The sequence below is a fragment of the Patella vulgata genome, chromosome 5, assembly GCF_932274485.2.
Source record: "Patella vulgata chromosome 5, xgPatVulg1.2, whole genome shotgun sequence".
NCBI classification, from domain to species: Eukaryota; Metazoa; Mollusca; class Gastropoda; family Patellidae; genus Patella; species Patella vulgata.
Window position 1 is genome coordinate 26,265,783 of NC_065883.2, and position 23,815 is coordinate 26,289,597.

At 35.9% G+C, this 23,815-nt stretch overlaps 2 protein-coding genes across 4 annotated transcripts in view; one reads left to right on the forward strand and one right to left on the reverse strand.

The window, feature by feature from the left end:
* The window catches only part of LOC126821839 (TAF6-like RNA polymerase II p300/CBP-associated factor-associated factor 65 kDa subunit 6L), a 43,748-nt gene extending 20,542 nt beyond the window's left edge, over nucleotides 1–23,206 (forward strand). For all 3 annotated transcript variants that reach the window (XM_050550351.2, XM_050550352.2, XM_050550350.2), the window contains exons 9-12: nucleotides 8,494–8,618; nucleotides 11,128–11,260; nucleotides 20,514–20,642; nucleotides 21,577–23,206. In XM_050550351.2, coding sequence (XP_050406308.1) covers nucleotides 8,494–8,618; nucleotides 11,128–11,260; nucleotides 20,514–20,642; nucleotides 21,577–22,845 — 1,656 coding nt within the window. In that variant the 3' untranslated portion in view covers nucleotides 22,846–23,206. The remainder of the gene's footprint in view (nucleotides 1–8,493; nucleotides 8,619–11,127; nucleotides 11,261–20,513; nucleotides 20,643–21,576) is intronic.
* Nucleotides 55–7,750, reverse strand: LOC130012828 (uncharacterized). Its single transcript, XM_056100792.1, has 3 exons — nucleotides 5,338–7,750; nucleotides 935–991; nucleotides 55–249 (listed from the first exon to the last, which is right to left on the reverse strand). Exons 1-3 carry the CDS (start codon nucleotides 6,251–6,253, stop codon nucleotides 230–232), a joined length of 993 nt encoding a protein of 330 aa, XP_055956767.1. The 5' UTR covers nucleotides 6,254–7,750; the 3' UTR covers nucleotides 55–229.
* Nucleotides 23,207–23,815: the final 609 nt, after the last annotated feature.

The following is a 23,815-nucleotide window of genomic DNA, read 5'->3' on the forward strand; positions in this document are numbered from 1 at the left end:
GATAGATTGAACCTGCTTAGTTCGGGAAAATAGATTTCTTGATTGACAACACGATAAGGTTTAAATAAGTTTATATAATCCACAAATGACACATGATACAGTTTAAAACAATTAAATGAAACGCGTAAGCGCGTAGTCGATGTTGGTCGATCTAGATGTATTTCAATTCACCATAACCATTAAACACCATTTCTGTTGGTACTACACATAACTATAACACAAAATACATTTATGCTCGACAAGTTGGCCCTGAAAATACAATAGTTGCCATTATCCATATATTCGTAACCAACAGTTCTATTGGCTACACATCCTACAATTTTTACCTTACAGTATTTGAATTACATATATAATTATATATCAAACACTCATGAAACTCACAGTCCACTTGCAGTCATCTATTACAAGAAAGTTAAATTAAATAGCTTACCCATTTGTGGAAAAGAGCCGGTATTGACCTTCACTAAATCTGTAACATGTGGTACTGATGCATGCGTGTAATTTAGTTTTATCCCAGCTAAACTTCTGAATAACCAACCAGGACAAAGAATTACTAATCACCTGATAAACAATATTTCAGAAAGAGACCACCTTCAGAACTATAAAGAGTCCAACGAGTTATCCTTTCAACTATACCAAAAAATATTAAAAGTAAACCCATATAAGAACTAAGACATTTCAACCACTAAAATAAAACACCATAATCCGGACAATACAATTCCAGACCCATACAACTGAAAATCCATCCCCCAAAACATTTTAATGAATTTACATTATCTCACAACCAAAACTATAAACTCACTTATTAAAAACTTCCAACAATCAAGACACTGATCAGGACATTCTTCACCAACATTAATTGACAGAGTCCCAAAATATGACCCTGTTACATACTTCCCCCCACCGTAAAAATGACGTCCCGTCATTTACTTACCAGTAATTAACGACAACAATGCCGTACTAACCTCTGGAGCCATTTTGCTTAAAGAACCTGAAAGATGTAATGAATGAATATAGTTAGCTTTCTCATACCAATCTGACGGATTATTAATTTGAGCCATAACAAAATCACCACTCTGCATCCATTGAGGTTGGTTACATGTTCGGCGAGGTCTTGTTTCAATAGATACATCTGCCGGTAGAGGACTTGGATTATTATCTACGGCGTCACCTGAAACATTAACTTCAATTGATTTTACCTCAGTATTTTCATTACTTACAGATGCGTCATTAGATGCCCCATGAAATATCTCGGTATTGTGATCCCCCTCAACAATATCCTCGATAATTTCATGATCACCTTCCCCTCCTCCCGTAAGAATAACCTCCGGGTAATTCTCATTTACAGGATCATTGGCTTCCACATAACTAAATTCTTCATCAGAACTTGAATCTAATTCAACACATTTTTCCGCAGCTACTTTAGACTCAATTACTATTTTTCGCTTTCTCGGTTTTGGAGTCGGAAAATACACGGGTTCAACGCTATTGATTGATAACAAATTATTTCGATGTAAAGTACGCGATCGTCCACGCCCAGACTCTGGTCTGACCACAAAAACAGGAATTTCCAAATTAGGTTGATCCTCAACAATGTAAACGCCAGGTTCCCATCTATCAGCTAATTTGTGTTTTCCCTGAAACGCTAAAGTACGTACTAAAACACGATCACCAATATCAAGACGAATACCTTTAACTTTCCGATCATATTTTGTCTTCTGTTTTTCTTTACAATTCTCTGATGATTTAATCGCTAATTCATAAGAACGTTGTAACCGTTCCTTTAACGCTTTTACATACGAATGTAATGACACATTAGACACTTCTCGACTCACTCCAAACGCTAAATCTATTGGAAGACGAGGGTGGCGTCCAAACATTAAATAGAAAGGTGAAAATCCAGTGGTTTCATGTCGTGTGCAATTATATGCATGTACAAGAGGTGCTACTTGTATTTTCCAATCATTTTTCTTCTCCGGCGTAAGTGTACCCAGCATATTCAAAAGTGTCCGATTAAATCTTTCACACTGCCCATTACCCATCGGGTGATAAGCTGTGGTGCGGGATTTATCCATACCTACTAAACTACATAATTCTTTAATAATTTTACTCTCAAAATTAGCTCCTTGATCAGAATGTATCCGACTTGGTAAACCATAATGAACTATAAAATTATTGAAAAATACTTCAGCCGTTGTGCGAGCTGTCATATTCCGTGTAGGTATTGCTTGAGCATATTTTGTGAACAGATCTGTAATAACTAGAATATACTGATAATTACCTTTAGATGGTTCTAGTGTTAGAAAATCCATCGCAACAACTTCAAGGGGGTGAGTAGTTTCTATATTCACCAAAGGGGCTCGGATATTTGTAGGAGATTTTCGTCTCAAACAACGTTCACAATTCTTGATCCAAAGTTCAACATCACTTGCCATACCAGGCCAATAAAATCGTTCCCTCATTAATACCATAGTTCTATCTCTACCCATGTGACCAAGATCATCGTGAAGAGCCTGAAATGCTAATTTCCTATAATGACCTGGAAGTACGAGTTGTTCAATTATCTCCCCTTCATGTTCCACAGATCGATATAAAACTCCCTGTTTCAGCTTTAAGTGTTCTAAACGACGACATAATACTTGGACCTCTTTGTTGAACTCCTTGTCAAATGGCTTTATTCCCGACCTTAAATATTTAAGAATAGACAATATAGAGGCATCTTTTGCTTGTTCCTTTCTCCAATCACGTGGTGTCATACCATTTAGACCTAAATTTACCTCCGGCACTAATTCTGGTGATATACTTAAACATTCGGCATAATTACTCGGCTGAATAGAATTACAAATTACATGTACCTGTTCATGTGAAATATATTCCGATTCTTTATGTAATCTTGACAATAAATCGGCGTCCAAATTATTTTTCCCGGGTCTGTATTTTATTTCAAAATCATACGCAGAAAGAGCGGCGAGCCATCTATGACCTGTTGCATCTAATTTAGCGGAAGTCAAAATATAGGTTAATGGATTATTGTCGGTATACACCACAAACTTGTTCCCATACAAATAATCATGAAACTTTTCTGTAACGGCCCATTTTAACCCTAAAAATTCCAATTTATGAGCAGAATAATTTTGTTCCGATTTATTCACACTTCTGCTCGCGTAAGCCACAACTTTCAATAAATTATCTCGTTTCTGATAAAGAACTGCACCCAGACCAGTTTGACAAGCGTCAATATGTAAAACGAATGGTAACGTATAGTCACAGCTTGTAAGAATTGGAGAACTACACAAATGATCCTTTAATTCACAGAATGCATTTTCCTGCTCAATATCCCACTTCCACTTGACGGAAACATTACTTTTATTTTTCTTACCCGTTGTGGGCATCAAAATAGATAAAGGTTTTGATATTTTCGAAAAATCTTTCACAAAACGACGATAATAACCAGCAAATCCAAGAAATTTTCTTACCTCGACAGAATTCAATGGGCGTGGCCATTTTTGGATCACCTCAATTTTCTCTGGATCTGGTTCAATACCCGCTTCGGAGATAACATGTCCAACATAGTTTACACGTCTTTTAAAGAAACTACATTTATCAGGTGCTAATTTTAAATTACACTGACGTAAACGCTCTAAAACCTTATTTAAGCGCTGTAGATGCTCCTCGAATGAATCTGCAAAAATAATCAAATCATCAATATACACTACACATATCGTCAAATGAAGATCTCCTAAGCAATCTTCTAAAAGCCTCTGAAACGTCGCGGGAGAATTACAAAGACCAAAAGGAAGTCTGTTATACTCATAAAAACCAAGCGGACCAATTGTGAAAGCGGTACGCTCCTTATGTTCTTCGGCAACTTCGACCTGGTAATATCCGGACTTCATATCTAACTTTGAATAAAATTTGTTACCTGCTAAATGATCCAATAACTCATCAATTCTGGGAAGAGCGTACGAATCCTTGATCGTTCTATTATTCAATTGTCTGAAATCAGTGCACATGCGTAATTTACCGTTCTTTCTACGACAAAGTACCACGTTTGATGCCCATGGACTATGTGAATTTCTTATAACACCACATGCTAACAACTGCTTTAAATGATCTTTTACTTCAGTAAACATCGATGGAGGTATACGGCGGTGCCGTTGCTTAAACGGTTGTTCATCTATAAGTTCAATTCTGTGTTGTACTCTGGATGTATGTCCCAAGTCCAGATCATTATGTGCGAAAATATCGTCAAAACTTAACAACAGGTTCTTACCTTGAATTATCTCTTCCTCTGATAAATCGCTTTCGTCAATTTCTACTTTATTTAAGACCGAGGCATTGGATCCATCTGAAGTAACTTCGTTATCTTCAATATTTACCGGCTGTAGTTCACACACAATAGCTTTGGGTGAAATAACAATAGTATTTGTAGACACATTTGAAACGTTAACTGAAATATAATCTGTATTATTGTAATCATACATCATTATGGATGGAGAAACATCTAAATCAGATGAAATACTGGAACGTTGACATGGGTGTACCATCACCGACACCTTCGGGTATCGTAACTTTTTATCAACATAACATGGTAACGTTATACGAGAATTTGGACGAACTAGTATCCTATTGACTGAGGCACTTTTCACTATTCCTAAACTGAAATCTCGTTTGACTAATTCTTTTTCTGATAAATCCATACTACGAAAAGATAAATACCAAGAAGTGGTTAATTTCGCTTTTTGGAGAAAAGATTTCCCATGTTCATCTTTACATTGTTTCATCAGAAGAGTCAATACATTTGTTCCAAGTAAAACCGGAACCAATGAATTATATCTACTCACCGGAACTACTAATAAAATACAAGTTATTGTTTCATCTGTCAATTCTGAAAACTGTAAATCTGCTTCAATATATCCTTTATACGGCAATGGTTTACCATCAGCACATTCTATATCCAACATAGTTTTAAGCGGTTGTAAAGGTAAATGTTTTAATTTAGAATTATATAACTCTTCACTTACAGTAGACACAGTTGATCCAGTATCTAAAAGTGCAGTACAACAATTTCCCTCAACTTTAACATTGGCTTCATTAGGTTCACCAACTACAAAATTCGATTTCAACGTCGCTCTGGGAAGTCTCTGCGTGGAGTACCCCAGGGCGCTTCCCTTGGCCTGAGGTTGTGAACGTTTAAAGAACGATTCTGGTTAAATGCTGCTCTGCAACCCAACCTAATATGACCGTACTGACCACAAGCCCAACACTTGGGTCCCGGTCCTTGACTACTACGCCGATTATCCCGGTTATTACTACTAAAATTATTTGACATCTCACCTCTTGAATCATTTCCTTGTGACTGCCATCGTGGAACCTTAGGTCTGTCAACTTTATAAGCTAATTGCGAAACTTGATCCTTCAATCCACTAACTTGTGAAGAAATACTGTGAACTATCCCTTTAAGTTCCTGAAATTCAGAATTAGAAGACTTTGTATGTATCATGTTAAAAGGATTTGGCTTCGAAGTAGCGGTACTCGCTGATAAGTTTCGTTGGTTAACATCATGCTCTATACGGCGAAGTTGAACACGTAGTGTGTCGAAACTTGTTGATTTATCATATTTGTGAGCAGACAAATCACGTAAGTGTGGCAACAATCCACGCCAAAATACATTCCTTAATGTCTCATCGGATTCTTTAGGATCTGGACTACCCTCTCGAGTTACTCTTGCGAATATATCTTCTAACCGGCATGCCCAATCTGTAACCGTTTCAGATGGATATTGTTTAGCACTGTAAAAGAGTCCGATTAAAGATTCTGCTTCTTCACATGTACCGTAAACACTATGCAATTTGGCTAAGACAGTTTTAACATCAACATGCGGACCTAACCGCATTATAACCTTACCGGCCTCCCCTTTAAGTGATCGGCGAATAGCCAACAGTATTACATGGTTATCATATACACCTTCTGAAATTAAACAATCTACTTCGTATCTCCAAAGGTCGTAACTAACTTCACCTTTTCCTGGTTCACCATAAAACATTGACAACTTCGGCATCGGATTAACTGGTGGTCTTGATTTAGTAGACGACTCTGTTTCATCATCCGATTTAACCGGCCACTTACCTTTAGATTTCAAAACATCTTCCATCCACTCAGCAACGTCATCTTCAGTCTTACCTATACGCTTTGGAAAAAGACCCAACTTTCTTAGTGTGTTACCCAAGACCACAACTTCTTCCTCCGACATATTCAAACCAATCGACTGACCAAACTACTCTAAACTCTACATAAAAAAAAAACTCCACTGTTGATAAAATAAAGACAATACAAGTTATAGTGTTACTGGGATAACTGTTATATATTTTAGTATAATGCAATGTGTATTGAATGATGTTCTAAGATTATCAATAGTTACGGAATTTTATGCCCTAACTTATTTAAACTTGACCTATTTATTTATTAGTGCTGTCAACATCCATACTTACAACCATACATACCAGGTTTACCGACACTAAAAATAAATGAAAACAAACAAATTAACACTAAATTAATCAAATTAACACTAAATTAATCAATAGTTCATAATATTAATGTTCAATATTCACTGTTACACAGTTCCAATCTTCATCCAGAATCTGTTATAATTTCAGTTCCAGTGGTTAAACACTGTCACAAAGTCACGAGAATTCAAGCTTGATGATAATGTGCATATAAATTTGAATGTCAGTAATTAAACGCCATCGGATTCACTTTAAAGTCTAACGATAAGTTAATTGAAAACTAAACAGTTCAACTTGTTACTGGTACAACCAAGAAAATCTACTCCTCCCTGGGGGCTCCATTATTGCAGACCTACCCTTTCCATCACCTGCAATGGTGTGGTAAAGTTGATAGATTGAACCTGCTTAGTTCGGGAAAATAGATTTCTTGATTGACAACACGATAAGGTTTAAATAAGTTTATATAATCCACAAATGACACATGATACAGTTTAAAACAATTAAATGAAACGCGTAAGCGCGTAGTCGATGTTGGTCGATCTAGATGTATTTCAATTCACCATAACCATTAAACACCATTTCTGTTGGTACTACACATAACTATAACACAAAATACATTTATGCTCGACAAGTTGGCCCTGAAAATACAATAGTTGCCATTATCCATATATTCGTAACCAACAGTTCTATTGGCTACACATCCTACAATTTTTACCTTACAGTATTTGAATTACATATATAATTATATATCAAACACTCATGAAACTCACAGTCCACTTGCAGTCATCTATTACAAGAAAGTTAAATTAAATAGCTTACCCATTTGTGGAAAAGAGCCGGTATTGACCTTCACTAAATCTGTAACATGTGGTACTGATGCATGCGTGTAATTTAGTTTTATCCCAGCTAAACTTCTGAATAACCAACCAGGACAAAGAATTACTAATCACCTGATAAACAATATTTCAGAAAGAGACCACCTTCAGAACTATAAAGAGTCCAACGAGTTATCCTTTCAACTATACCAAAAAATATTAAAAGTAAACCCATATAAGAACTAAGACATTTCAACCACTAAAATAAAACACCATAATCCGGACAATACAATTCCAGACCCATACAACTGAAAATCCATCCCCCAAAACATTTTAATGAATTTACATTATCTCACAACCAAAACTATAAACTCACTTATTAAAAACTTCCAACAATCAAGACACTGATCAGGACATTCTTCACCAACATTAATTGTCATAGTTCGTTGTACTCAAATAAAAGTAATAAAGTAATATTTGAAAAAAAAACCCAACAGAACAACAAATACCGAAAGGTCCTCAACTTATCTATCCAGAGAAACAGAGTGGGGCGGGACAATTTTATGCTCGGTCGGGTGGTGTCAAAAAGTTTTTAGATCCCTGTATCATTGATGAAAATTAAGTGAATTTGGTAAAATTTGAATATATAAATGGAAATTTGATTTGCACTGAACCAAATACAAAAGGCAGCAGATGCTCTGAAAATACACAAAGAAGGGTTTAATTTTCATAAAAGACCACGCCCCCCCCTCCCAAAAATTTTTACACCACTCACCAAATCATGGCTACATCCCTGTGTTTCAGTATGACCCTGCAGGCACATTTTCAAGTGTGTGCGCAGGCACACTCAACTTTTATAGAGCCCTGTTCTGACATTGTTCCCCCTTGTCAGTGGTGCAGGACAGAGGCCCTGGCAGGAGGCAATGTATAGTCATTAGGATGGGCCGAAAGAACCAGGTCTCGTGCACACATTGGAGTGCTTGTAAAAAATCCCTTGGCAGTTTGAATTTGATATAGGAGTAGGCCGTAGTGCCGCTGTCCAGGCAAAATTTCCCTCATAGTACATTTTATGGCATATGCCGTCTTCATTTGCCAATTAAACCTCATTTCATTTACAACTTTAGTTAATCTATATTTGTGAAAATCTAATAATTTTGAATGTTATATTTCAGTTAAATTTATTAGTTCAAGCTGTAATGTATAATTTAACGGAACCAGTAGCTGCCTCCTTTAATAACCAGAATGATCATTGGTCATTGAGAGATTATGCTTCTAGATTATTAGGAGAAATAGTGCTGTAAGTTGTTTGTGTTTTCAGATCATGTCCTATACACCCAGATTGAATTGTGGTCGTATGTTATCGTCACACCGTCCGTCATTTACAAGTGCTTGTGGATGCTCAAAAGGCTAATATTATCGCTTGATCGACTTTAAATTGATACACAGTGTTTAAGAGATGACGAATCCTATTTATGATAATTAATTAATGGGTTGTTACTCTTGATTAGTTTTTGGTGTCATGTAAATGCTCCCATTACGGACAACAATATCCTCTCTTTAACATACCTAGCCCTTTCTATTCTGAAGACTCATCACACTACTTTCAAGATGTACGTACTCCTACGATACATCCCAGCTAGAACTTTCAGATCTCAGATTAACAATTACTAGTCCAACTAACAAGCAAATCATCCTATGGGTCAGGGTATATGATAAAAAAAGTGCTAATCTGAAATTGATTAGCAATTGCTCTTGATTGAATGGAAAATTTTCACGGTATTGTATTGAACGAACTCTAAAGGCTATAATTTCTACCGGTATACAACTAATGTTTATTTGTGTATTGTGGGTGGGAGGTGTTTTCGTAATGCGATAAAATGATTAAAATATTGTGTGATGGCAAATGGGATGCCGGATGGAAACGGGGTCAATTCTTACGAAGGGTAATGGTTACAGATAAAAATTATTGTTTTGTGATAATTATCGAGCTTGTATATTTACAGGATTATCAAATTTAACGTTTGTACTAATTTTTAGTTAGATAGTGAATTGAATGACTGTTAAAAAGTTAGCTTACAATTAGTTCATTGACTAATCTTTAATTACTTTTAATCTCGTCGAGCGACATCAAGGGGATTAAAATGTCTGTATGGAGTGGAATGGTGAATCATGTTTGTTAAAGATTTTTTCACGCTTAGTTTGGCACAAGAAACTTGATTCGCAGATTCCCTTAAATTTGATAACTGTCTGCTAATCAATTTAATATTTGATTCGCACTTACGTCGATTTTGTTTAGCGATACCACTTATCATTTTGCCTGCTATGGTCAGCTTTTAAAAACTTGTTAAAACATAACTTTTTAAGCAATGTTATATATAATGACTGTGATGACTTTTAAAACTGAGGGGGATCACGTGGCTAAGTGGGTAAGACGCTGGCTCGCTAACCTGGAGGTCGGGTGTTCGATCCCTGCATTGGCCGAGAAAGTTCATCCAGATTTTCCGGCGTGGTTCCCCCCTTGTCAGTGATGCAGGACGGAGGGCCTGACAAGGACAGCTGTCTAGTCCTTCGGATGAGACGAAAAACCGAGGTCCCATGTATATATTGGAATGCACGTAAAAGATCCCCTGCCAGTTGGAATTCGATATAAGAGTAGGCGATAGTGCCGCTGCCCGGGCAAAATTTCCCTCATAGCACGCTGTATGGCGTATGCCCGTCTTCATTAGCCCAGTATAGGAGCAGAACAGTAGGACGTTAAACCCCATTTCATTTCATTTTAAAACTGAACTTTTTAAGCAGGGTTTTGATTAGTGATTGTGATGACTTTTACAAACTGGAATTTTTAAGGGGGGGGTGGATGGCTGAATGGTTAGCACGTGCGTGCTGTATCATAAGGCCTGTCATTGAGTCAACTGGCGTGGTTTTGAATCCCTGGTTGTACGTGACAAGTAGTAGGGTCGCCTGTCCAATCGCGTGGGTTTTTGCCGGGTCCTCCGGTTTCCTCCCACTGCTACAGACCCCAACGCGCAAGCGAATTATTGAAATAAAATTAAACCATATGTTAGTCCCGAAATGACCTAATTTGTGCGACTGGACATTAAACCCCATTTCTCTCTCTCTCTCTGAAATTTGTAATCCTTATGGACTCATATATGAACAGAGACTAATGGCTTTATGTAAAGAAACTGCATCTGCAATCATTTTCTTGCATGAAAATAGTAAAGATGATTTAAAATATTGGACAATTCTGTAGTGTCATGTTGGGTAAACATGACTATCTTTCATTTTTAAGCGTATATGCTATGAATTTTTGTTTATTCTAGTTTATTCTTTTTAAGCCAAAATTTGGACTCCGCCCAGCCCTGATTCAAATGTTTTGGAATTGTCAAATAGACACCAATTACCTTTTTTAATGCTAAAATGTGAGGCTCATGATCTTTTTTGATATTGATTTTTGCTATAAAATGTAATTGAAATGTAATTACCTATTACTATTACAAGGTTTTTGGAATTAAATTAATTCCATTTTCATTATTTCATTCAAAACATGTAATGATTACATACCATTACCATTACCCTAGCCCTGTGATCATGGACTATTTGATCATGGTTCCATTATTACTGTGTGAAAGCAATAGATTATAGACTCTTTAATTATTTAGACAACACACAAGAACCCCATCATCAATAATTTGTTACTGAGCCGTATGGACATCATCATGTAATGTATTGAACAATTTATTTGTTATATAATACATGGGCATTAAATTCTCACCACTCTATTTACACATATTTATTTTTTACAGAAAGTGGAGTAACCCCTTAAATCATTTATTATATAATACAGTCAAAGAACTAAAGGATGTACTGTTTGATTTAAACAAGCCGTTCTGTTCTCACTATGGTGCTATAATGGGTTTAATAGCCCTCGGAAATAAGGTAATTATACTATTAATAGAACAGTAATTATTGCATGGAATTCTACATAATTGATCATTAGTGTCAGGTGTAAATTTTTTATAATTGCCTCTTTGATTTGGTTTTATACGCCCATGTTTTTATGTGGACGTATATTGTCATTGTCGTCACCCCTGTCCCTCCATCCATCTGTCCACAATTTGTTTGTGGAAACTCTACAGGTCACAATTTTTATTTAATTTTGACGAAATCTGAAATATAGGTTTATCTCCCCACGATATTGGCATGTATCGTACCGTAACTTCATGGATTATGGCCCCTGATTGTTCGAAAAATCATGTTTTTCGCTTATGGACTCTAGAGGTCATAATTTTTATCCGGTTTTGGTGAAACTTAAAATTTATGTTTATAACTCAAAGATCTTGGATCCTTTCGATATTCGCGCATATCGGGCCTCAACTTCCTGGATTTTGACCCCTGATTGTACAAAAAATCACGTTTTTAGCTTGTGGATCCTCTAGCGGTCACGATTTTAAAAAACTTTCAACAATATCATCAATACAACCTAATGACAGTGAATTTTGAAAGGGGCATAAATTGCCAGACAAAATGGCTGCTCCACATGCGCAAATAGTGTAAAAGTATGTAATGCCAAGGATGTGGATCCTCTAAGGTCACAATTTTTATACGCCCACATTTTCATGTGGACGTATATTGTCGTCGCCCCTGTCCGCCCCTGTTCAATGAAACTTGAAATATAGGTTTATCACCCTAAAATCTCGGTTCCTTTCGATATTGGCATTTATCGGACCGTAACTTCATGGATTATGGCCCCTGATTGTACGAAAAATCACGTTTTTTGGCTTGTGAACACTGTAGAGGTCACAATTTTTATCCGATTTGGTTTAAACTTGAAATGTATGCTTATAACCCAAAGATCTCGGTTCCTTTCGATATTCGTGCATAATATCGGAACGTAACTTCCTGAATTATGGCCCCTGATTGTACGAAAAATCACGTTTTTAGCTTGTGGACCCTATAGAGGTCATAATTTTTCTCCGATTTAAAAAACGTATTATTATATCACCGTTACACCCTAAGGACAACTGGCTGCCCTTTGTTCTCAAATAGCGTAAAAATATGGTATATCAAGGTTGTGGACCCTATAGAGGTCACAGTTTTTATCCGATTTTGTTGAAACTTGAAATGCAAGTTTATAACCCAAAGATCTCGGTTCCTTTCGATATTTGCGCATATCGAATTGTAATTTCCTGAATTATGGCCCTTGATTGTAGGAAAAATCACTTTCGTTTTTGCTTGTTTTTTATCCATCTCTCGAAAATGTGGGCGTATCCTGCCTGGCAGCCGCTGGTTATTAATTTTTATGAAACTATAGATATATGTTTATGTCCCAAAGATCTGGGATCCTTTTGATATTTGGGCTAATCAAACCCTAACTTCCTGGATTATGGCCCTTATTATACGAAAAATCACTTTTCCGTTTAGCTTGTTCTCTGTCTATGTCTTGCAAAATGTTGGCGTATCTTGCATGGCAACTGCGTGTTATATCTTTTGGCATCCTTTGCATTTTTCGGAAAATATTAAATTTCTCACAGTTTAATCCATGCTAATATGTACACAGATTGATAATTGAGCATTTTATTGAGAAAACTAAATCAATATATCAATCTCCTGGCTTGGATTCAATTGGATTATATTATAAACAAGCCCATCTGTTTATAAATCGGTGGAATTTCGGTTCATCATCTTTGTAAATACTGAACGATTTTTGGACTGATATTCCTATAACAGATTCAACTTGTACAATATTTTAGTTTGCAAGGTATTCCTATATCACTCACACCACGCTTAGAGACTTTACGGTATGAGTAGATATCCTTGTGTTGTCATTTTTCCAGGAGTTGAATCCTCAGGTGGTCTTCACTTAAAGTGTTAACTGTCTTGAATTCTTATAAAAGGGAAATAAAGAAATTCAGAAATCACACTCTTTTAGTTAAAAGAAGTTGAGGTGGTAGAGTTTTAGGATTTTTGGCAACTATTATTAAAAAGGTGTTATTCTTGATTTGTCTACCGGTATATTGGACAAGAATGATAGACAAATAATAAATTATTCATTTTCTGTAAGTGACATGGTAGAATATTTAGAGTGTCTAAATGAATATTTGATGATATACCATTTGATAGACAAAGACAGCCCTAATTATTCTCTATCCTCTGTGTGCCTTTGTTTATTGACTCGTAGCCATTGATAACAACAGTCAATGGTATGATAATGTGGGGAATAAAAAATAAGTAGTTCTTTTAGAAATGTCAGTGGTTATAATGATATAAGTATTAATAATTAATGATTAGTAATTTGTTATATCAGCTAAAAAGTACAAATAAGTTAGTCATGACGCAAAACAGTATTCAAAGAAAAGAGAGACCTTTTAGGAAACTTAATTGGAATTCAGAGTCATACAAAATTTATTATACACCCACACAGAAATGTGGTCGTATATTGCTGTCAACTCTGTCCATCCATTTGTCCACAATTTCTTGTGAACACTCTACATTTATTATTCAATCTTTTTTAAATTTATATGTTGTTTATATTAGTGAGACGAAGATGCCAATTTAATTACAACAATTTCTGTTAACTACTTCTAGCGTTTTGACACTTGTTTCACTTTGTAGAATCTTGTGAATGCTCTTTCAACAAAGGTTTTCATCCAGTCTGTATGAATGAAATTAATATTGGTGTCTTGTGACTGTTCCCATAATCTAAAAAGGAATAAATATGCGACAACTCTTGTCAAATGTGCGGACAATTTGGCTGCTTTGGGCATATGTTTCGTTGCCTGGCAACCTATCTTTTGTGGGTTTACTTCAGTCATCACGGAACCATTGTCAAAGATTTTGAGATTTATTGATCAAACCTTCTGCAATTTCTCGGTTAATTTGAAATTGTTAAAAATTCAGATAGTGTATAAAAAAAGTTTACAGTTTTGTTTAAATTGAAAGATGAAACATATCAAAATTCAGATTATCCTATCAATTTTAGTACCAGTAATACTAATATCAGTTTTCTTGCTGGATTAAGTACTGCTAAACCTTAAAATATGACAAAAATATGCTTAAAATTTTACTTAAATTAATTACTATTAAAGTCCTTTTGAAACTATACAGTAAACATAAAAAGCCAGTTTAATTTTTAAAATCAATTTAGAAAAAGATCTATAATTTTGTGACGCTCCTGTGGATTTTGGGGTTCTAAGTAGTATATCAATGCCTTTTTCATGTATATCAATGAAGTTAGGGAGGAGTTTCATATATTTTAACAATCGCCAATTGTGGCCCAAAATGGTAGTACCACTTCAAACATCTATGACATAAATATTTAAACACCGTCAGAGCCTTCTAATTTTAAAACTCTTTATAAATTTCTGACAGCTGTCTCTCATATTTTACTATAGTACCATAACCTTATATAATATTTGTTAAAGTGTAGCACCATGGGCCTTTCTGTCAGACGTGGAGAGCGGGATATTCCAAAACCGGTCGCCACATCCTACGTATCGTACAACCCATGCATCTTTTCTTACTACATATCTTAGTAGCCTTGTGATCGTCTAGAATTTGTCTCTGGTTATCTTTGCTTCCCCTTCACGTTGCGTATTTACTTCTTACTGTTTTCTTAAGACGCTTGTCTTTCCAGCAGTTATAACAATGCAACAGTTTGTTTTTACATTTTATATAACACAGCTGGATACATGGAGACAAGCATAGTATAGATTACAATACTAAGGTCATTCACAAACACTAGCCAGCCAGACTCACTAGGCTGAGTCTTTTGATAGAAATTGCTACATCTTTTCCCTTCTGGAATCAAGCTGCTGTCTAGGAAATTTGGCTTAAAAGTTTGCCATGATTTCTTTTATAGGACATATGGACATCATGCACAGACTAGCCTATTCATGACCCTGAACCTGTGCAATTACTGATATGATTGGTCCCTTAAATCAAATGATGCAATGGGTAAATTTTCAATCACGTGTAATCTGTAACATAGAACCAGCTATTGTTTACCAAATTATAACTCATTTTATGTAACAATATGCCACTCATTCGCTAACTTGATTTAAGTACATATATGTGAATCTAATACCTTGCCAAAGATATTAATTAATACAATATAATGCCATCATTTTTCTCTATTCCTCAATCTGGTTAAAACACAGATCCTATTTCGTTTCGTTTTTATAGTTCAAAATTTCGTTTTACTTGTCTTTACTACACTTGGATCTGGAAGAGTTGTTATTTAACTCGTGTTCTGAATGGTGTCAGGGATAAGCCAATGAAACGGCCTGTTACTGCGAGCTTTAGGTGTGTTTTTCACGGAACTGTGGGTAATCCACTAGTAACATCAATGCTGATTGGTTAATCAAATGTCTGACGTCAAAAGGGTCATAAGTCGGTCTTTTGTCCCCTGACGTGACCTATCGCTATAACTTGTCAGATCTTCATGTAGTGTAGGCCATCGAAAGTATAAAAAAATGAAACGAAATATAGATCTGTATTTTAATCAGATTGTCTATTCCTTGTCTATAAATTCGAAAACAATGTTGCAACAACAATATTTCTACAAAACAAATAGATAATTTCATCAATTTGTCTGTGTTACTGTCATACACATGTAGAAAAACTCTTCCTTTAAAGTAGCTAATTCTCTAACTCAATATCATCCAAAATCTTCAACATTAAAAACACGATTTATTGGTCAAATTAAATCAACATTCATGTTGTGATCTTACCGGAAAAAGATGGGCTTTTGATATCCAATATTTAAGACAAAATAAACATTTTACCATTGGTACACGAATCGTGTACCATAATGCGCTTCAGCCCCAGATGTATCAAGAGACTTGAGGGACGAGGCTAGACACATTGCACCAAATCTAACGGCGAATGTAGGCTGGAATAACCAGACGCTAGAAATTTGCACTCGCTTGAGACTGCTGGCTTATTTCGCCGAACATAACTGATTTGAAATTGGAGTAAAAACGGAAACCATTGAATGTAAATCAGTTTATATACATTCATATTACAGTATTATATGCGTTGCAACCCACTTTTGTCAATTTCTAGGTCCCAATTGTTAACGATTTAGCTCCTTTAACTCCAAAATGGCATGGTTTTTATTGTTGTTTTTTTTAAAAAATAGGTGATAAATAATGTGTTAAAAAATAGCAAGAATAAGAAATTATCACAATGCTTTGAATATATATTTAGATATATGTATGATACAGAAAAGTCAGTAGGTTTCCATAAGAATTCGGAATGGCTTCTGTTTATAATTTATAAGCATGTAAAGATATTTTAATGCAATAGATGCTTTGTACACTGTTTTTCTCTTTAGTAGAATGCTTCAGTTAATTTCAAAACCCCAGAGACCTTTACTTCTAGAATTTTGCATTTTTTTTTTGAAAATGCATTGTATCATATGAATAGTAAATTATCCTTATCTTTAGAAAAACGTGCTTTGTAACAAACCTGATTTCTTAAAAGTGAATTAAAGGTTAGAAAAAGAATAAGACTTTTTGCATTTGTGAGAGCTTTTTCCCACAAAGCTATGTTTTCTTAAAATGAATGGTTTGGAGAGAATGATCTTAAAAGCAATATTCAAAATCTCATTGCCATGGAACCAATTTTCCTTATCGATTGATGTTTATTAAGGTTATGTCACACTATTCTGTCCATGTTGATCTTGATAAATTCAGATATGTTCAAATAACATGTAAGCTACACTGTCCCCATAAATTATTGAATTTATAGTAACATTTTTTGACGTCTTCAAAACCATTCGATGGTTTCTAGCATTTTTTTGCTTCCTCTTGTATACTATTTAATGGATTCAAATCAAATTTGGTAAGGAAGTCTCACACTAACAATCACTCTCACTCAAATTACGTTTTCTAAATCTGTCATTGAGTCAACTGGCGGGGTTTCGATTCCCTGGTTATACGTGAAAAGGAGTAGGGTTGCCTGTCCAACCTCGTGGGTTTTCTCTGGGTCCTCCAGTTTCCTTCCACTGCTAAAGACCCCTACTCGCAAGCGAAGTATTGAAATAAAAAATTGAACCATGCGTTAGTCCCGAAATAACCCTAGTATGTGTCAAGTGGATGTTAAACCCCATTTCTCTCTCTCTCTCTCACCTTTTCTAACTGTATTAGTCAGCTGAGCCACACCCATTTTCTTTTTGTGTGTCTGTGTGTCGCCTACAGGCCGCAATTCTTAATCGATTGTCTTGAAAACGTATTCTTCATGCCCTAAGGATGACATCTATTATTGTTGGTGCATGCCCAAGCCCGACCCCCTGAAACAAAGCCATGCCCAATTTTTGTGTGTGTCTGTGTTTCACCTACAGGCTGCAATTCTTAATGGATTGTTTTGGAACATGGCATATATTATATATTCCTTCTTATAGCCTAAGGGTGGCAACTATTGATTTTGGTGCATGTCCCAACCCCCAGGGGCAGAGCCACGCCTAATTTTTGTGTTTATCTTATACAGGCCACAATTCTGTGTGGATCAGCTTGGAACTTTGCATATGTATTCCTTATAGCCTATGGGCGGCAACTACTGATTTTGGTGAATGTCCCGACCTCCAGGGGCAGAGCCACGCCCAATTTTTGTGTTTAGCGTCCGATGGCCAAAATTCTGAATGGAATATCTTGGAACTTGGGATACTTATTCCTGATACCCTAAGGACAGCAACTATTGATTTTGGTACATGACACCCTCCCCAATGGGCGGTGCCACACCCACTTTTTGTTAATATTTTGTCTGTAAATGATATATAGGCTGCAGTTATTAACAGATTTGGATCCAATTCGGAATGATACATCATAGAGAGCCAGAGCCACGCCCCTACTTTTGTGTTTTTTGTCTACAGACTGGAATTCAGAATGGATCCCCTTGGAACTGGGCATATTTATTCCTGTAAGGATAACAACTATTTATTTTGGTACATGTCCTGACTCCCAGGGGTGTGGTACCACAGCAACTTTTTTGTCTGTAAATACTCTACAGATTGCTATAATTAACAGACTATGTTCAAATTCAGCATATCAACCATTTCAATAACAGGGTGGTGCCTATTTATATTGTTCCAAATCCAACCCCTAGGGACAGAGCCTTTCCCAATTTTTGTATTTATCATCTACAGGCTGCAATTATGAACAGATGATCTTGGAACTTTGCCTTTTTATTCCTTATACTGTAAAGCCAGCATTTATTTATTTTGGTGCATTCCCTGACCCCCTGGGGCTCTGTCACACCCACTTTTTTGTTAATATTTAGTCTCTAAATTTGGCAAAATAAACTTAACGCCTAGCCTTCTTTGCCTCTTGTCATATTTCTGTCATTGCAGCTATTTTATACATCATGCTCTTCATTTTAAAAAAGTACCATATCAATGAAAGCAGGAATGTGGACGTATATTGCAGCGTTAGTGATGCTCTAGTTATATTTATGTGTTGCACATGTATTATTCAATCAATTGATAACTGAAAACGATTTGTTTTCATTATTATTAAAAATTTATCTCTTGATAACTTAGGGATAAATAATGTATTTGCTTTAATTTGTCCTAGTAATGTGCTGTACCGGTATTCGTATTTGTCCCCCGCCTTTCGAAGAAAGCAGGGGACTATTAAAATGGGTTCGTCCGTCTGTCTGTCTGTCTGTCTGTCTGTCTGTCTGTCTGTCTGTCTGTCTGTCTGTCTGTCTGTCTGTCTGTCTGTCTGTCCGTCCGTCTGTCTGTCCGTCACACTTTTTGGGACACAATAACTCTCTTCCTAATTGAGCTAGAATGTTCAAACTTGGTGTATGTGTTTATTAGGTCAATGCCTTGATGGAGTTCGAAGATGAGCATTTTCCGCTTAGGGTAAGCAGAGATAAGCAATTTGATTGGTTGATGCTTTGGGACACGATAACTCTCTTCCTAATTGGGCTAGAATGTTCAAACTTGGTGTATGTGTTGATTAGGTCAATGCCTTGATGGAGTTCGAAGATGAGCATTTTCCGCTTAGGGTAAGCAGAGATAAGCAATTTGATTGGTTGATGCTTTGGGACACGATAACTTTTAATTGAGCTAGAATGTTCAAACTTGGTGTATGTGTTTATTAGGTCAATGCCTTGATGGAGTTCGAAGATGAGCATTTTCCGCTTAGGGTAAGCAGAGATAAGCAATTTGATTGGTTGATACTTTGGGGCATGATAACTCTCTTCCTAATTGAGCTAGAATGTTCAAACTTGGTGTATGTGTTGATTAGGTCAATGCCTTGATGGAGTTCGAAGATGAGCATTTTCCGCTTAGGGTAAGCAGAGATAAGCAATTTGATTGGTTGATGCTTTGGGACACGATAACTTTAGTTCTAATTAAGTGAGAATGATGAAACTTGGTGTATAGTTTCATTACAGTAATACCTTGACTAAGTTTGATAATGAGCATTTTCTGCTCAGGGTAAGCAGAGCGATACGCAATTTGATTGGTCGAGACTTTGGAAAACAATAACTCTCCTACTTTGATTGTTAGACTATAAGTAAAGATATACTGTTTGATTGTTCAATACTTTGTAAAAGATAATTTGTGATAAATTTATATGTGTCCTCTAATTATTTTCCTATTTCGGCGGGGGACATCAGCCTCACTGTTGGCTTGTTTACAACCAAATGATAACAAAGAATTAAGTTAAACATTGTTGAATATTTTTTTAATATTATCAAGAGAAATGGTAACAAGCATGTTGTACTTTTCTTAAACCTTGTATCCATTTTGGTTGTGGGGACCACAGTTGTTGAGCTGTTGGACGAACAAAAACTTTAGAATTTTGCAAGTAGGTTCTCACTTGTCAATATGCATGGAAAATGTGCTTAGTTATTTAATGGTACTAAAATCAAGGTGTAATTACTATTAATCCTACCCATTTTTGGGGATCAATTTTTCGTTATTAATCACTTAAACAATTCTTTGTGACAGCCATATTTTTTTTATCTTCTAGCTTTCAGATTAAAGACAATAATCAATTGGCAATTCAATTAATCCCCCATATATCACCCAAAATAATAAAAATTGTTGTTTCACAGATCATCTGCAGAGGATAGTCGACCATCAGTCGAGGATGGTCGACAATCATACATATAACATAAAGCATATGTACGTTTTGATAGTTTGTTAGATTTTAGAACAGTTATCTATTAAATTTTTCAGACAATTGAAGAAATCCTCCTACCAAATTTATCAACATTCTGGTCACATTTAAATGTAGCAATGGAGGATATATCTATACGTAATGCTCTAGTAAGATCGGACGCATACAAGGTTTATGGGGCTCTTCTGGTAAGAAACACTGTATAAGAAATAATTTTTGGCACATTACATTTCCTTGCCTGGTATGAGTTTGGAGGGGTTTTTTGATAACCTCTCTAAACATGTATGATACAGCATTTGCAAAAGTTGTAGTTTGGAAGCTGTGTCAAAAATACTATTGGGAGCTTTGATGGCTCAGTGGGTAAGACACTGGCTTGCTGACCTGGAAGTCATTAGATTGATCCCGACTTTGGTTGAGAAATTACCTCAGGATTTTCCGGTCTGGTTTCCGCTTGTTAATAGTTGTGCGGATAGTACAAAAAACCAATCTAACTTTCTAACGGTGTTCGTTTAGCGATGCTCTCTTGGCAAAATTTCTCTCATAAAGTCATAGCACAATGCATGGCATATACTCGATTTCAGCATCTTCAATAGAAGGCTTGATCTTGCTTTAACTACGTAATCTTATCAAGGCCTTCACGTAATACCCTGCATATTTCTGCAATAATTTCGATTGGGTATTTACCCAGCTTGTAAGCCTATCATATTCCTCGATCGTCGTGAATACCAAATCTCGTGCTTTCCAGCTAAAATGTCTACCTGTGATAATCGAGTTGCAAAGTTCAAGGTTTGTTCAATGTCAAGGTTTCCACGGAGGTCGCTATGTCACAGCCTCTGATTGGACGCTACTGATCACGTGTCTGCAGATAACGTAGCTATAAGTTCAGGAATTGTAAAGTAACCTAGTAACGTCCAGATGTTGTAAGCGCGAAGTCGTTGTTTCAGGAACAGGAACATGGTTTTCAGTAGCCCGGTTGGGGCAGAAAGTTGAATGGTAAAACCCATTTCATTTGCGAATTTGTTTAAATGTTAAATCGAAGGCAATCATCTGATGTTTTTATTCAAATTTTTATTCAACTATACATGTATTATCCTCCTATAATATTTGACTATTTTTTTTCAGCTGGCAGCCGAGTTGTTATTGAAGAATCGATTTGAAGAATTTAAAAAGGAACATGATATTGGTGCCAAAAATGACAATAATAATGAGGCAAAAACAATGAACAGTAATAACAGTAGTAGTGGTTTTATTTTTGGAGGAGCAAATGTTGTCATTAAATCTCCTCAAGAATTGTATCAAGAACTGTATGAATATTTCGGGGATAGTTTAACTGTGCGGGTAGATGAAACGGCAGAGATTAATTTCAAAGAAATCTTCCCTCCCTTAAAGGACGATATGTTAGTAAGTTTATCTGACGCTGATGGTGCAAAAAGTGGGGAGGCACTTCTGGAAGAATTCATGGAACAGGTGCGTGTGCAAGAAATATTGGATCGTGAGAAAAAAATACAGGAGGAGAAAGAAAGAATAATCAGAGAAAAAATGGAAGCCAAGCAAAGAATAGTTCAGCAGCAAAGAGACGCAGAGGAGAAAAAACGACGTCAAATTCAGGAACTTCTGAAACAAAAACAAGAGGAGGAGTTAGCCAGACAAAGATGGGAAGAAGAAATGAAAAAACGCGAAGAGGCTGTACGGAAGGAAAGAGAGAAGCGAAAAAGAATAGAGAGAAGAAAGCGAGAGGAAGAAAGGCGTAGATTAGAAGAAGAAAGGAGAAGAGAAGAATTAATGGTTACCTCACGCGTTCCGCGTCGTGAAGCTAGTCTCGTAGTAAATTATAAAGAAGATGATGATGATATTGATGTAGAAGCAGATGATGATAGTGACTATGTTCCTGATCGTCCAGTAGTGATAGAACGTAAATCTGATCATTCTGATAACACTGATGAATATAATTCAGATAAAGGATATAATCCCCCTCCACCGCCACCACCCTATCCTGGTCCTTCCCAGGAAAGCGTAGCTTTAACCAGTACCATTACAAATCCTGGTGGTGGCATCAAAATAAAAATTAAACGACAGCCGACGCTCAAATCCTATGACATGGAGGGATCGTCGTCTTTAAGTGAACGAACTCCAGAAAGAAAAGAGAAGGAAACCAAAGACAAACAAAAACGAAAGCGAAAATCCTCTCAAAAATCGTTTGATCCATTTGAATTTGGTGAAAAATCAGACACCGATGATTACGCTAATGTATATCGCCCTCCACTGGCAGGTTTTGTTCCACAGCATTATTCACCAGGGACAGGGGAAAGTAGTGGTTCGGACACTTCTTTTAGAAAATCCAAATTAACTCTCAAATTAAAAGTGCCATCTAAAGACTCCACACCTGAATAATTATAAGAGATCTTTGTTGGCGTGGCACAAAACTTTCAGTTCTGCTGGGATTAATTTAATTAATTCTGATGATTGAATAATTCTTTAAGACAAAAAGTCTCATCCCAAGACTGCACACCAGACTGATTTTAAAGCATTATGTTAATGTGAACAAAAGGAATTTTTTTAACAGTTAAGGGAATATTTTAATTGTTTTGACTGTTACATCTGGGTTGTATCACGTACATGTATTGTTTGTGTATATTTAAACTGAACATTTTATTGTATATAAAAAAGAAAGGACAATGAATTTTTAATGATTTTGTTTTAATGGTTGTTGTCTTTCATCTACATTCACCTACAGAGATCTGGTAATGTGCATTAAAGGCACAATTTAAAAAAGGTTGATGTCAGCAATATCAAAAGCCATCCAAACCTTAAATTGAATGTACATTTTGTAAATGGTTCAAAAGCACATATAAATGTATATAAACTTATTTACATTCATTTAAAACCTTTAATATAATTGACCAATATTCCTCACAGTGTTTCGTTTGATTAGAGCTAATCCCACTTAACACTGCTATAATGGAAGCAAATTTCTGTTCCAAATTGTGACTGGTCAATAATCCAATTAACAACCAACAGCTAACTGCGTAACAATATCATTAGGCTTTAAACAGAGCTCCAAATTTGACCAAATATGTTTACATAATGTTACATCATGACTCACGATTTTATTATGCCCAATTAACCAGTACATAGCAGAATATTGCAGGAAAACTAATTGCGTGATAAACAAGGCTATCAACACGGATACAATTTAAACAATACTATTTGGAGACGAACAATACTTTCATCATTTTTAATATCTTAAATCACTGTCTAAAGTTTTAAGGAATACCCCAGATTAAACAAAGGGCTGTCATGTTGCTGTAAATGGGATAGATTTGATTGAACGGGAAGAATAGACACACTCGCTCAAAAGCTC